At 45.6% G+C, this 12484-nt stretch overlaps 1 protein-coding gene across 4 annotated transcripts in view; it reads right to left on the bottom strand.

The window, feature by feature from the left end:
- Window positions 1-206: 206 nt before the first annotated feature.
- DPYSL2 (dihydropyrimidinase like 2) overlaps window positions 207-12484 on the bottom strand; it is an 87056-nt gene continuing 74778 nt past the window's right edge. For 2 of the 4 annotated variants that reach the window (XM_083713579.1, XM_083713581.1), the window contains exons 10-14: window positions 10352-10493; window positions 8900-9070; window positions 8301-8480; window positions 6187-6364; window positions 207-5034 (exon numbers count right to left, since the gene is read on the bottom strand). In XM_083713579.1, coding sequence (XP_083569705.1) covers window positions 4943-5034; window positions 6187-6364; window positions 8301-8480; window positions 8900-9070; window positions 10352-10493 — 763 coding nt within the window. In that variant the 3' untranslated portion in view covers window positions 207-4942. The remainder of the gene's footprint in view (window positions 5035-6186; window positions 6365-8300; window positions 8481-8899; window positions 9071-10351; window positions 10494-12484) is intronic. The other 2 variants (XM_083713580.1, XM_083713582.1) reach the window with 1 other exon arrangement.

The raw sequence follows: 12484 nt of genomic DNA, 5'->3' as shown, positions 1-12484 counted from the left end.
CTCCTGGTCCTACTTGCGACATGCTAGGGATAGAACCTAGGACCTTCTGCGTGTAAAGCAGCTGCTCTTACTACCTGAACTACAGTCCATGTGCTTTAAAGCCATTCAAGTTGTCATATGAACCAACATGGACCTCACTAGATTGCAACTTGGACAAACACAGAAGAACCAAACGGAAGACCACCAAGACACAAGGAGACGCCGACTGAAACAACAACGTTTTGTCTTTATTAGGAGTTCCCATGGTAATATAACACAGAGTTCGTAAGGAAGAAAAAACACAAGACTCATTTTATGCCATTGAGAGAATGGTCAAATTTTATCAGTACTCCTTTTGTCTACACACATGATCAGCTTATTCACTTACAGCTCCTTCACTCATGTTCACAAGCACAAATCCAAGGGTTAAAATCCATCTAGTAGTAAATTCTACATGGTTTAATTTTTTTAAAATTATTATCATTATTTTCCTTTTTCTTTAGAGCATCAAGTCACTGCGGCAAATTAATTCCAAGTTCAATGTCATTTCCTTTAAGCATTTACATATGACATTCATGAAACAGACACACAAAGCGAGCAAGCTCCCACAGGAAAAAAACATGCTTACATAGCCTGCAAAGTTTCATTTTTCAACAAATCCTTTATTCCCTCCCCCCTTAAAAAAAAAACACAATGGTCCAAGAACAAAATAAAGAACACGAGGGGGAAAAGGAAGACTCAAGTGAATCACAAAGAGCTGCACATGTTTCGTATAACAGAAACATGGGGTTACATCCAACTAACCTCTACTCAAGGCACACTCATTGAACCTTATGGAACTAAGTTAGCCATGTCTATTAATTTCAATGAGTCTACTTTGATCAGGACTAACATTGGATACAACCCATGGTCACTTCCCCCCTCCCCCTTCCCGAAAGAGAACTTTGCTTAAATTCATCAAAGCATAAGTGGCGAGGAGAGAGAGAAAAATTAAAAAGCTGCAAATATATATATTACCCTTAACTAAATATTTTTAATTATTTAATAAAAAGTGCAATCTCTGAAGCAAACAAAACAGAACCAAAACACAAATGAAACTGTCTGGAATGATGAACAGCCATCAGTTATGGGTGAAAGGGTGAGAAAGGGGGAATTCAGTTCGAGCCTCGACTGCCTTTCAGCATCTGACTGGCAGGTTTTTACTACTCTTGGCTGAGCTGCACAGTGCACAGCCTGGAATAAAGAAAGCGTCCCACACTAAAGTCCAGTTGAGCTATTACCTTAGGCTTGTTCACACATTACACTAAACACAGGTACAAGCTGTGTGCAGGTGGGTGCATCTCTTGCTGACTGACTGTGCAAACTACACACTTGTTGACTACACACCTTTGAAAATCTACAGAAGAGCACAGCTCCACTACAAAGGGGTGTTGGTGCACTCATTGAATATAATGTGTGGTCTCCATATACAAATAGTTGAGCTGTGCACTCATTATTCACAAGTAGCATTCAACGCACAATCAAGCATACATTCATTCAAGCAAACACTTGCATAACACTTTGAAACTGTTTTCAGGGTAATGTATTTTGCGAACACCCCTCGCATGTAAGCTCAACATGTGAAGGAGGGGGGAATGTGAATGTGCCCATTGCCCCCAGCAATAATGCCTCTTGTGTCTTCAGAGCTGTATATATCCTGGCAAATATACAGGGGAGGAGGCGTATGATGTCACGCATAGGCCCAGCAGGCCCACCCACTGCTTGGGAACCAATGCACAGGACTCAAGGCTCATCCCCACCCCCCATGCCCAGTGCAGCAGGGTACACTAGGCAGCACTAGAGATCCACACACACACACCCTGTAACGGGTGTGTGGCTCCAGAAAGTATCAGAGAGGGGCAAAGGCATTACGCAGGTGTTAACTACAATGGTGGGAGATGAGTGAGTTCAGTCTGTATGGTTGGCCGCCTCTGTAATCTCCTAGCCCCCTCCCAGATTCCAAGGAGGCTGCTGCTCCCCTTTCTCACATCACTCAAAGAAATTGGCTTTAGTGTGGCAGATGTGTTTTGAGGAATGGGCTGTGGAGCCACTTTTGTAGATCACAACTCCATCACTTGTTGGACTTTAAAAGACAAAACACATTGACCTGGCTATATTCTACCTTTCCTTTCAAAGAATCAGCAAATATACAATGTTAGGATTTTTTAAAAGTAGTTTGTGTTGTTGTTGTTTTTAAAAAAGAGGGGAAATGTGTTTCAAAGTATCAATTTATAATCAACTGAAATGAGTGAATGCAGGAAATGAGGTTAAGCTGCCTTCACAATTAAGAATTTATTGTAAGGTTCTATGAAGTATTTCCGTATGTTCTTTACTAGGGCTGATTGTGTGGCACCTCCACATGGACACTCAGGAACAAGAATCTGGGCTGTACTTGGGTAAACCTTTTCTAATAAGGGGGTGGGGGGGAACATGCTATTGTCCCCACAATGTGTAATCTGCTTCCATGCACACAGACCCTATGCAGCTCAATCCACATTTAAAAGGGTGTCGGGCTTACTTCAGATTCCCCATAGGTCTAATGAAATGCCTCTACAAAGCGGTGCACCAAAAAAAGGAGGAATGATTTAAGTACAGCTTAGCACATTATCAACTTCGTAGAATGCAGTGACCTAAATTGGCACAAGCGATTTAAGGGTCAGTACACAGACACCTGCCCATTAGATTCAGCTCCAGGCTAACCCAGTCCTGCTGCAAGCACAAAGGAAGGGAGGTTGTCATATGGTATAACACAGGCTCTCGTGTGCAGGGGCAATGTTCCAAGGCAGCCCAAGGAACCAGGAGTCTTATGTGCAGTCCATGTACCTGCTCAGTCTCTCATCTACTCAAGCAACCCCACCCATAAGACTGCAAGCCTTGACTGTGGAGAGGCAAGGGTGGATGGAGGCATAGGAGGTGGGCATGGGCCAAAGGGGGTTGATGGGCAAGGGAGGAAGGGTGGTGGAAGAGACTGGCACAGTATTTGCACATCAGGAGGTGAGGAATCCAGGCACAGTTATGCGTCTGGTGGTGCATCCATGATAAGACCAGACCAGTGGTTTTCAAAGGGTGTGGCACGCCACACAGGTGTGGCAAGAGGGGATGGCAAGCATGGCAGGAAGATTCAAGGACAATCAAAGAACCATTTCAGTGTATCAGGGATATACAACCAGAAACTGTATCCATGCCTCTCTTCAAGAGCATTGGCTATTCTTCTACAGTTCTCCACGTGTTGTGAACAGGGATTTTCAACTCTGACATATATGGAAGGTCAGAAAAGAGAAAGGCTTCTTTATGTTGATGAGAAGATGAGAATTTGCCTCAAATTAGACCTAATATAAATGAGATTACCAGGCAAAAGGAAGTTAACACCACTCACTGATGTGTAAGCATACGTACTTAAGATACATATGTATGAGGCTTATTTATCATTATATTTTGGGGATGGTTCATGTTGTTATGTAGCTGCATTGTTTTATACTTTCTGGGTGTTCCATGATCATATTATAAAGTAGTTGCGTTCTACGTTATGAATCAAGCACTGCTAGAACTTGATTCTTTTTGTTGTCCAATGCATTTCTTATTAATAAAGAAATTGGTATGGCACAAGCAAATTTTTATTCTGAAAGTGTGTCCCAGAGAAAGAAGTTTGGAAACCACTGGACTAGACTGTTTTTAAAGAGATTCCCATTTCCCTCCAAGTTCTACTGAAGGAGATGCTGGTTTTTGCTTTTTAAGGGAATGGGTCATTTGGCAGGACGGTTCCCAGCTAGATCTCCTGATTTTAGTTCTGAACCCAACTGATAAAGAGCTGGTGTTTAGAAAGTTCTCCAACGGATGGACATGCAATGGCGCCAATAAAAGGTGACTTACTCTATGCAGAATCTGACACCCTTACCAAAAGGAGAATGGAAAACCAGTTAACGATACTGCTTGGACACCCAGCAAATCAAGGTGGAGCTGGCCCAAGAATCAAGTGAATTACAGGTACCTGGTATACATACAGATACCTGTGGCAGGATGACCATAAGTTGTTAGAAGGACCTTGGACCTCATGAGGCTCAGAAAGACAAGGATGAGCTTAATTTCAAAATAAGGCATCTCAAAGCATAACAATGTAACACACAGAAGCAAGCACACATGTCCTCTCTCTCTCTCTCTCTCTCTCTCTCTCTCACACACACACACACGCACACACAAAAACATCTATTAAAACAAGGAAATGGATGAACAAATGATCCTTCAATTTCGAGATGGGATTAGCGCATTAAAACCCAAGAACAACACGGGCTACATCCTCCCAGCACCATAATACCTGAAACCTTAGCAGCACAACTTCTACCTTCCTCTAATTGGAAAGTGGGGTGGATACAGATTTGGTCCTAGGGAAATCACGACTCCCACATTTTTTAAGATGCAGGGCTGCAAGTCCAGTTTCTGAAACATCCAGTTTAAAACCTCATTTTTTTTCCTATTCCTTTTTCCAATAGTTAAACGTGAACCTTCATTTATATAAAAAGTAAAATATAAAGCAGCTTCTGGGAAATTCACTTTTTCCTTCCTTTTTTAAAAGAAAAACAAAAAGATAAAATGGTGTTAATGGTGATATAAGTCACAAGTTCTACTCTTCAATGATTTACTCCTTTTTTCTGCATCCCCCACGTGTCAAAATGGGGGAGGGGGAGTTTCCCAAATGTATAAGGAGGGGGAGGAACGAATAGGTTCTGTGAAGATGGGGCGGGGGGGGGGGGAGAGATTGACAACAAAGGGGCTGGGGAACTGCAGCCTTAACTAGGCCTTACCCATTGGTTGCCCGCAGTAACCATCACAGGCTCTAAAATAATCAAAAAAAGGGTCTTCAAGTGCCCCACCCTCGCCCATGATCCGCTAAGCGGTCATGTTTCCCCCCCCTTTCATTGCTCTTTTTTTAACCCAAGCTGGTGATATTGGCACGGCCACCAGGAGGCGCCACTATGCGCTGCGTAGTGCGGCGTGGAATATTATCGTCAATCTGTGCACCTAGAAGGAAAGGGACAGAGAAGGAGAGGTGCATAAGCATAGTGAAAAACTGAGAATATATATATAAATACATAGATTTATTGTGGCTTAAGTTAATGGTGACTTCAATGTCTGGCTCTGGCTGGCGCAAAATGATGCAGAGAGACACTGGATGGAAACAGACTGCCATCAGCACAGCACACCAGTGCTTAAAAGCTTGTACTGGCTGCCCATAGGTTACCAGGCCCAGTGGCAAAGCTGCATGCTACACTACCAGGGGCGGAGAGCAGACGGGGTGTGGTGCGTGCCCCGGGGGGGGGAGCGTGGCATGCACCCCAGGGGCATGGCACGCCCCCATGAGGGCGTGGCATGCGTTCTGGGGGCATGGCGCCAGGGGGGTGCTCAGCGTGTGTCCGGGAGGCACCATACCAGAATAGTGGTGCCGGGGGAGGTCCGCTCCCTCCGCACCCCCGTTCCTCCACCAGTGGCCAGGCCAGGTTCAAGGTCCTTGTGTTAATTTGCAATGCCCTTTTGGGTTCAGGATATCTTAAGGACCACCTGATTCCTTATATCTGTACCGGATCATGAAAAGCTTTTTGGAGGTCTCTGATGGTGCCCCCACGCCATGACTTGTAACTTCTAGAAATTGTGTGCTCAGTGTTGTGGGCCCAAGCTTGTAGAAGTGCCTCCCAGGTGCCCACCTTCCTTGCTGAATTTCAGGTGCATAACATTGTCTTATTCCAGCAGCCATTTTAAGGTAGTGTGTGTCTGGTTTTATTCTCTGCAGGGTCTATTTTAATGCACACCACTTAGAAATGCTAATAACTGAACAGCATATAAATGCCTTAAGTAACTTAAACGAACAATATAATGTGCTCCCAAGTCCACAATGCTCTCAATCCGGCACACTCTCAGGACTTCTCTTTACAACAAACATGAAAGCACCTTCCGTATCAACTCATCTCCCCCTGCAATACTACTAATTTCTTCATCAGATCCTGCTCAAAGTTCTGTTCATTGGGGAGTTTTGGTTGCTGCTGACAAGAATCAGGGCCTTTTTGATAATGGCCCCTCTGGAGTGGAATTCCTGTTTTGTGCATGGGAAGGAAGAGGACCCAGGGCCTTCAAGAAATAAAACAGAAATAAGATTTCACCATAATAATTTAGCCTCACATAGGTATGTACCAGACAAGCTAAATCCAGACTGGTGCAGGTTCCTGACAGGCGGGGCCTGCTGCTTCGCTGGAGATGTCTTGGCTGAAGATGCCGGTGTGACAGTTTTCGGTGTCACTGATACTTCACAGACTGGGCCGTCATACAGGCCGCGAGGAACACCCCTCAGCTCAGCCAGCTAGGGGAAAGAAGGGGAAATGCAGGAGAAAAAAGCACTGAGAAGCAGCCCCAGACAGCATGGTCAATGGTGAAGGATGATGGGAGTTGTAGTCCAAAGTCTGAAGGGACTTTGGCCTCCCAGATATTGTTGAACTACAACTCCCATTGCTCCTGGCCATGCTTGCTGGGGCTGATGGGAGTTGTAGTTCAGAAACATCTGCAGGGCCAAACCTATACATGCTTTTTCAGAAGGCCCCACTTCTGTTCAGTCAGTGGGGCTTGCTCCCCTGTAAGTGTGTTTAGAACTGAAGCCCAAATGTTTCAAGTTGACAAAGAGTTAGCCCTGTGGATCAAATGTTCTTAATGGAGGAGTCATCCTGCCCAAGCCAACTCTTTTCCACTGCTTAAACTCAATCCAAACAGAATGCTTTCATCCAGCAGAGGGCAGTATTTGAAAGAGATTCATTTTACTTATAACAAACTTCACCAACCTGGGTGCCATCTGGATGTTTTCAACTACAACTCCCACCACCCCCAGACAACTCAGCCGTAATCCAAAACATCCAGAAGTCACCAGGATGGCAAAGACAGGCTTCTCTTCCTAGATCTCTTGAAGAGAGCTAGATAACAATTACAATCAGGCCAGTGAGCTAGGCTTTACTCCAGTGTAGCTATGATGATTTACAACTGAATTTGGTTCCAAAAGAAGAAAAATCAAGGCACGTTTTAAACTTTTGGTCTCTTGCTAATAGCTTTTGTCTCTGGCGCTTTTGTTTCTGGTGCAACCCATTGACTTCCTAAACCACACCTTAAAACAAGGGTCAGCAAACTTTTTCAGGAGGGGGTCAGTCCACTGTCCCTCAGAGCTTGTGGGGGGCCGGACCCACCCTCTCCCAAAAGCACCCCCCTCCCCCAAAAGGACCCCACCGCCACTCACGCCGCCACCATCTTGCCTTCGGCAGCGTCGTCCTCTACCTCGGCCAGGGGTCCGCGGGGTGCAGAGCCCATGGCACTGACCTGGGCGGCAGACGTAGCCTCCCTGCCACCACCACTTCTTCCCCCTCGGCTCTTGGTCATATGTGGCCGCCTCAGTGGGAAGGGGTGTCGCCCAGAGGCGTCTGTGGCTTTGGATTGGCTGCAGGAGCTTCTTGCAGCCAATCCGAAGCCAAGCCAGCATCACGCAAGTCAGTTCCTGCGCGGCGAATCCACCACGCCACACCAGTTTAGCACGGGGACTGACTGAGCGGGTGGCCCCTGGGCCTTAGTTTGCCATAGTCATTCTGCTACAAAATTGTTTGGTGTTTTTTTAACAAAATTGAGAGGTGGGTGGAAAAGGGGAATAAAGACAACCAAAATGTTTTATTTCTGCATTAAAGCGTTCCCAACAATGCTCTCAGTTGGGAGAAAATTAAGGATGGGTCTTTGACCTAGGATGGCATGTGTGTCGTTCAGAAGGTAAGCATTGGGAGCAGGCTCTCAGCAGCACCACATACACAAGGCAGTGTGTGATACACACTTTTATTAGGGGCTGCAACCCATTCACTCTGCTCGCCGACTGCACCTACCCCTTTGCACTTGTGCTACACCTCACCCATCCCCTCGCTTATTCCCTCAGCTTGCCCCACCCCTCCCCCATGGCTTCCCCCAAGCCCCACCCGCTTTCAAAGGGGGAGGGAGGCTTGCTAACCCCCCTACCTCTGTTAAACTGCTCACCTGGTCCTGCCTGCCGTTCCCCCTGCTGCGCTTGGCACAGTCTACTGCAGAGTGTGATGACACTTTACTTTCAAGGCATGCCGATGGAGGCTGGTAAAGTGCAGACTGAGGTTGGTAGGGGAATGGCTACCTCAATGGAATTCAACATCTAACTGCTGCATCTAGGTGAACCTGAATGATTAAAATCCTGCTATCCAATTTACTGAGCTTTCAAAGGACACATGTTCATCCAGCATACTCACCCTGCTCCTGGCCTTGATGCGCTTGTAAACAAAGTCAGGGAAGGGCTTCCTGGCAACGTATCGCCCAGAGCCCTCAGTCACATGGAGGTTGCTGTCCTCCAGCACGATCTTCCCCTGGCTGATGACCACCAGTGGAGACCCACGGCACTCCATACCCTCAAAGATATTGTACTCCACAGCCTAGGAGGGAATTGAAGAGTTAGCCCCAGTCTAAATCTTTTTTGAAGCTTCTCTTATTTAATTTTCTCATAGCACACTGTTAACTCCCTGATGACAGTTCCCACCCACGCCCTACAGTTAGGCATATTACAAAGGCTCCCTCTGGTGACAAGTGATATTTTCGGGTGCCAGAGTGATGTGTGCTTCCAGTTTCAAATTCAGAAAGCAAGTTTAATTCAGAAAGCAATTTTGCCTAAGCCATCAGAAGTTTGGGGAAAACTCTTCAGTCCAGATGTGCAATGGACTGAAAGATGGGCTCTCTGAAACTCAGAGCTTGCATGTTCTTGCGTAATCCTTCTGTATTTCTGTCACTCACACAAACAATGCAGTGGAGGTTTGTGCTTGGACAGGGAGTGGGGGGAAGCACAGAAACCACTTACTATGTTGTGAGTCTTGGCTGAGATTGTCTTGACGCTGTCTGGGTCCCAGATCACCAGGTCAGCATCAGAGCCCACAGCTATACGTCCCTTCCTGGGATAGAGGTTGAAGATCTTGGCTGCGTTGGTGCTGGTCACAGCTACAAACTGGTTCTCATCCATCTTACCAGTAACCTAACCGTAAAAAGGTAGCATCCCCATCAGAAGAACAGAGGCAATAATAAAGAAATCCTTAAAAGCAAACACAGTAACTCAAAATTCATACAGTGCTGAAATAGGGGGCAATCCTGCTAATCTAAATACTAGTTGAAACTTCTGTCCACTTTGATGAAACTGACCAATGGTTGGAATCCTTTCCCAAATTTTTATATTTTTTATCAGGTTGCTTTTTCAAATCAGGATAAGCATGTCACCTATATAGAAAATCTTTACTTGCTGTTCCATCTTATAAGATGTATGATAGGTACAGTTTGAACCTGATTCATTTTCACTAACCATAGTTTAAGCAAAACTTGGTTACCCGAGTTTGGGCATAATGAAGAACTATGGTTAGAAACAAAATTAGAAACAAAAGCTTCTGATCTCCTTTGCGGTGCAAAAGAGGAGAAATGGGGAGAAGCAAGTGTACCTGGTTGTTCATGTAGCAGAAAAACATGATTTCTTTTGACATCCATACTGGGACATAAATTTGCCTTCTGTTTCCTGTACTTGAGACCACTGGAGTCAGCTGTGATACTTTGAATATATTAGGTTACCTGTTTATCATGTTTGGGGTATACTCCACCAAATTAGAGCCACACTCATCACAAAATATTTAACCCGAGCATTTTGAATATATTTAGCACTTTTGCTAAATGGTCAAAATATTTATTCCTTCCCCCAACACTTCTCAAAGTGAAGTGCAAACAGTCTAGGCCAGCTCAAATGAGCAGCTAACCAGCAGCAAACCATTGTCCACTGCTATCACAGTTCCCTACCAGAAGTATTCAAAATAATCATAGGAGAGGGAAGGGACAAGATGGAATGGTGTGGCTCAGTGGTAGACCACATGCTTTGAATGCAGGAAGTCCCAGGTTCAATCCCCTGTATCTCCAGGTGGGAGGTGGGAGCATCCTGTTACAAACCCTGGAGAGTTCAGATAATGCTGAGCTACATTGACCCAGAGTCTGACTTGGTAAAGGGGAGCTTTCTATGATCCCATGGATAGGCTAAGATGCAGGTTGAGCTCAGGGGATTCTGTCCATGCAAGGAAGGGAACTCCTCGCCCTCGAACCATGTTTCAATACCAAAACTCGAAGACTGATATGAGAGTCTTCCAACATTGTGGATTCATTGTGCTCTGTCCATTACAACAATGCTCAAAAGGCCCCAGAACTGGCCTAGGATCTCAAGTAACATCAGCAAGAGATTGCCTGCGTGAACCAAGACCTCTCCTGCCCCATCAAAGCAACACACCACAGCTTTATCCCAGATGATGGACATCCTTTCCTCAGTTCCATTGGTTCCTTCAGGGATCAGAGTAAAGTTGTCCTTCCCAACAGCTTTCTGGGCAGTGTTGAAGGTACAGTGGCCACTGCCAGTGACTTGGAGGTCTCCACTGAAACCAAAGACAAGAGGTGTGTCATCAACAGGAGTTACATCCAGAGCAAGAAGCTACCATTGCAAAGATCAAAACAGTCTTCAGGGGTCAGGGCTGAATGGAAAACAATGGTACCCATTTCAGCTAGACGAAAGACGTAACTTCCTAATGGTCGCCTTGGAAGGTGATGGTCTCTCCTCTGCTGGGGAGAGGCTGGATGGCCGTTAAGGGATGGAGTAGTTCAGAAGTAGACAATCTGAGAACCTCCAGAGGATGTTGGACTCTAATTCCCATCAGCTCCAGCCAGTATGACCAGGGGAGATGGAAGCTGAAGTCCAACAACTTCTGAAGGGTACCATGCTGCCTAGCCCTGCGGCAGTTGCACCGTGTGTTGTAGTTCTGGCAGCGATCAGGTGATTTGGACTAGAAGACCTCTAGTGTCCTTCCCATCTCCTAATATCCAAGAAACCTTTCTATTTACCCATGGCTTGCTAGCATTCACCGAAATAACAAAGGAAGAGAGTTTTCTGGCACAACCTTGCTAACTTACTCAAATGAGACCGCTTTTTAAACATTTGTTTTATTTATTACAATTCTGCTTTAGCAGAATACATATTTAACTTTTTTATAAAAAAGGAGGGGGAATTAGACATTTTCAACTAAAAAAATGGCACAGTTACATCAGCCCTTCTGCAACATTGTGTCCTCTTTGAAAATGCTTAAATCTGCTATTTTCATTCTTTTTTCCCTCCCACAAGAATGCCAATTATGTTCATGGGAAGGTTTGGGGGAGTGGGGGAAGGAGAGAATATTTTCTCTGGGGAGAAGAGCCATTTATGTTACTATTTTTATTTTTTGAAAGTTACTAAGGTTTGGAAAAAACCACCAATTCTGTTTGAGTCTGCACTCAGAAATATACTTCTGGTGAAGGACAACACTGATCTCTAGGGGAACAGATATCAAGTTTAGGGCAGGACACAGCTGGGGAGATTTGAATCTCACTTCTCATTTGGCTTTCATGTTGACTCAATTGCCAGCCATGAAAAGGACGACCACAACAGCCCACTTCAGACATCATACTAAACCAAGCTTCTTGAAACTGAGGCCCTCCAGATGTTTGAGATACCAAATCCCATCAGCTGCACCCAGCTGTGTTGGAAGGGGGGAAGGGAAGGATGTGGAGTCAGTGGAATCAACACTACTATCACCACGGACATGAAGCAAAACCCTGTAAGCACTGTGGAAGGTCTTAGTGGTAGAACATGGGTGTTGCATGTAGAAGCTCGCTAGTTCAGTTCCTGGCATCTCCAAGGAAGGCAGGGGGTGCCCCCTAGATCTTCAGCCTTGAATCTCCAGATGTGGTTGGACTGCAGCTCCCATCATCTTCGACCAGCCTAGTCAACCTAGTCAGGGATGATGGGAGTTGCAGCCCAACAGCAACTAGAGAAGAAGAAGAGGAGTTTGGATATGATATCCCACATTATCACTAACCTAAGGAGTCTCAAAGCGGCAACATTCTCCTTTCCCTTCCTCCCCCACAACAAACACTCTGTGAGATGAGTGGGGCTGAGAGACTTCAGAGAAGTGTGACTGGCCCAAGGTCACCCAGCAGCTGCATGTGGAGGAGCGGAGACGCGAACCCGGTTCCCCAGATTACAAGTCCTCCGCTCTTAACCACTACACCACACTGGTCACATTATCCTTAAAGCACTTTTATCTTTAACCTCCCCTCACAGCTGATCTTTTACTTTAAGCACACACACACACACACACACACACACACGCACACACACACACACACACACTTTTACTTGCCAGGCTTATGGCCTGAATATTACCTCTCCTTTTCTCACTCCCTTGGAAACACTGAGCTTCACCAATGCCGGCTGCCTCTCATCCTTACCTTCCAATCTCCTTTCACAGGCCCAGAAAGCGGGGGGTGGGGGATGAATGCCCATACTCTATTCAAAATCACCCCCTCCCTCAATTTGCCCTCCCTTATTCTGTAT

This window comes from Podarcis gaigeae, assembly GCF_964106915.1.
Source record: "Podarcis gaigeae genome assembly, chromosome: 15".
Classification (NCBI taxonomy): Eukaryota; Metazoa; Chordata; class Lepidosauria; order Squamata; family Lacertidae; genus Podarcis; species Podarcis gaigeae.
The sequence above is the reverse complement of the archived record's forward strand: the minus strand, read 5'-3'. Positions and strand labels throughout refer to the sequence as shown.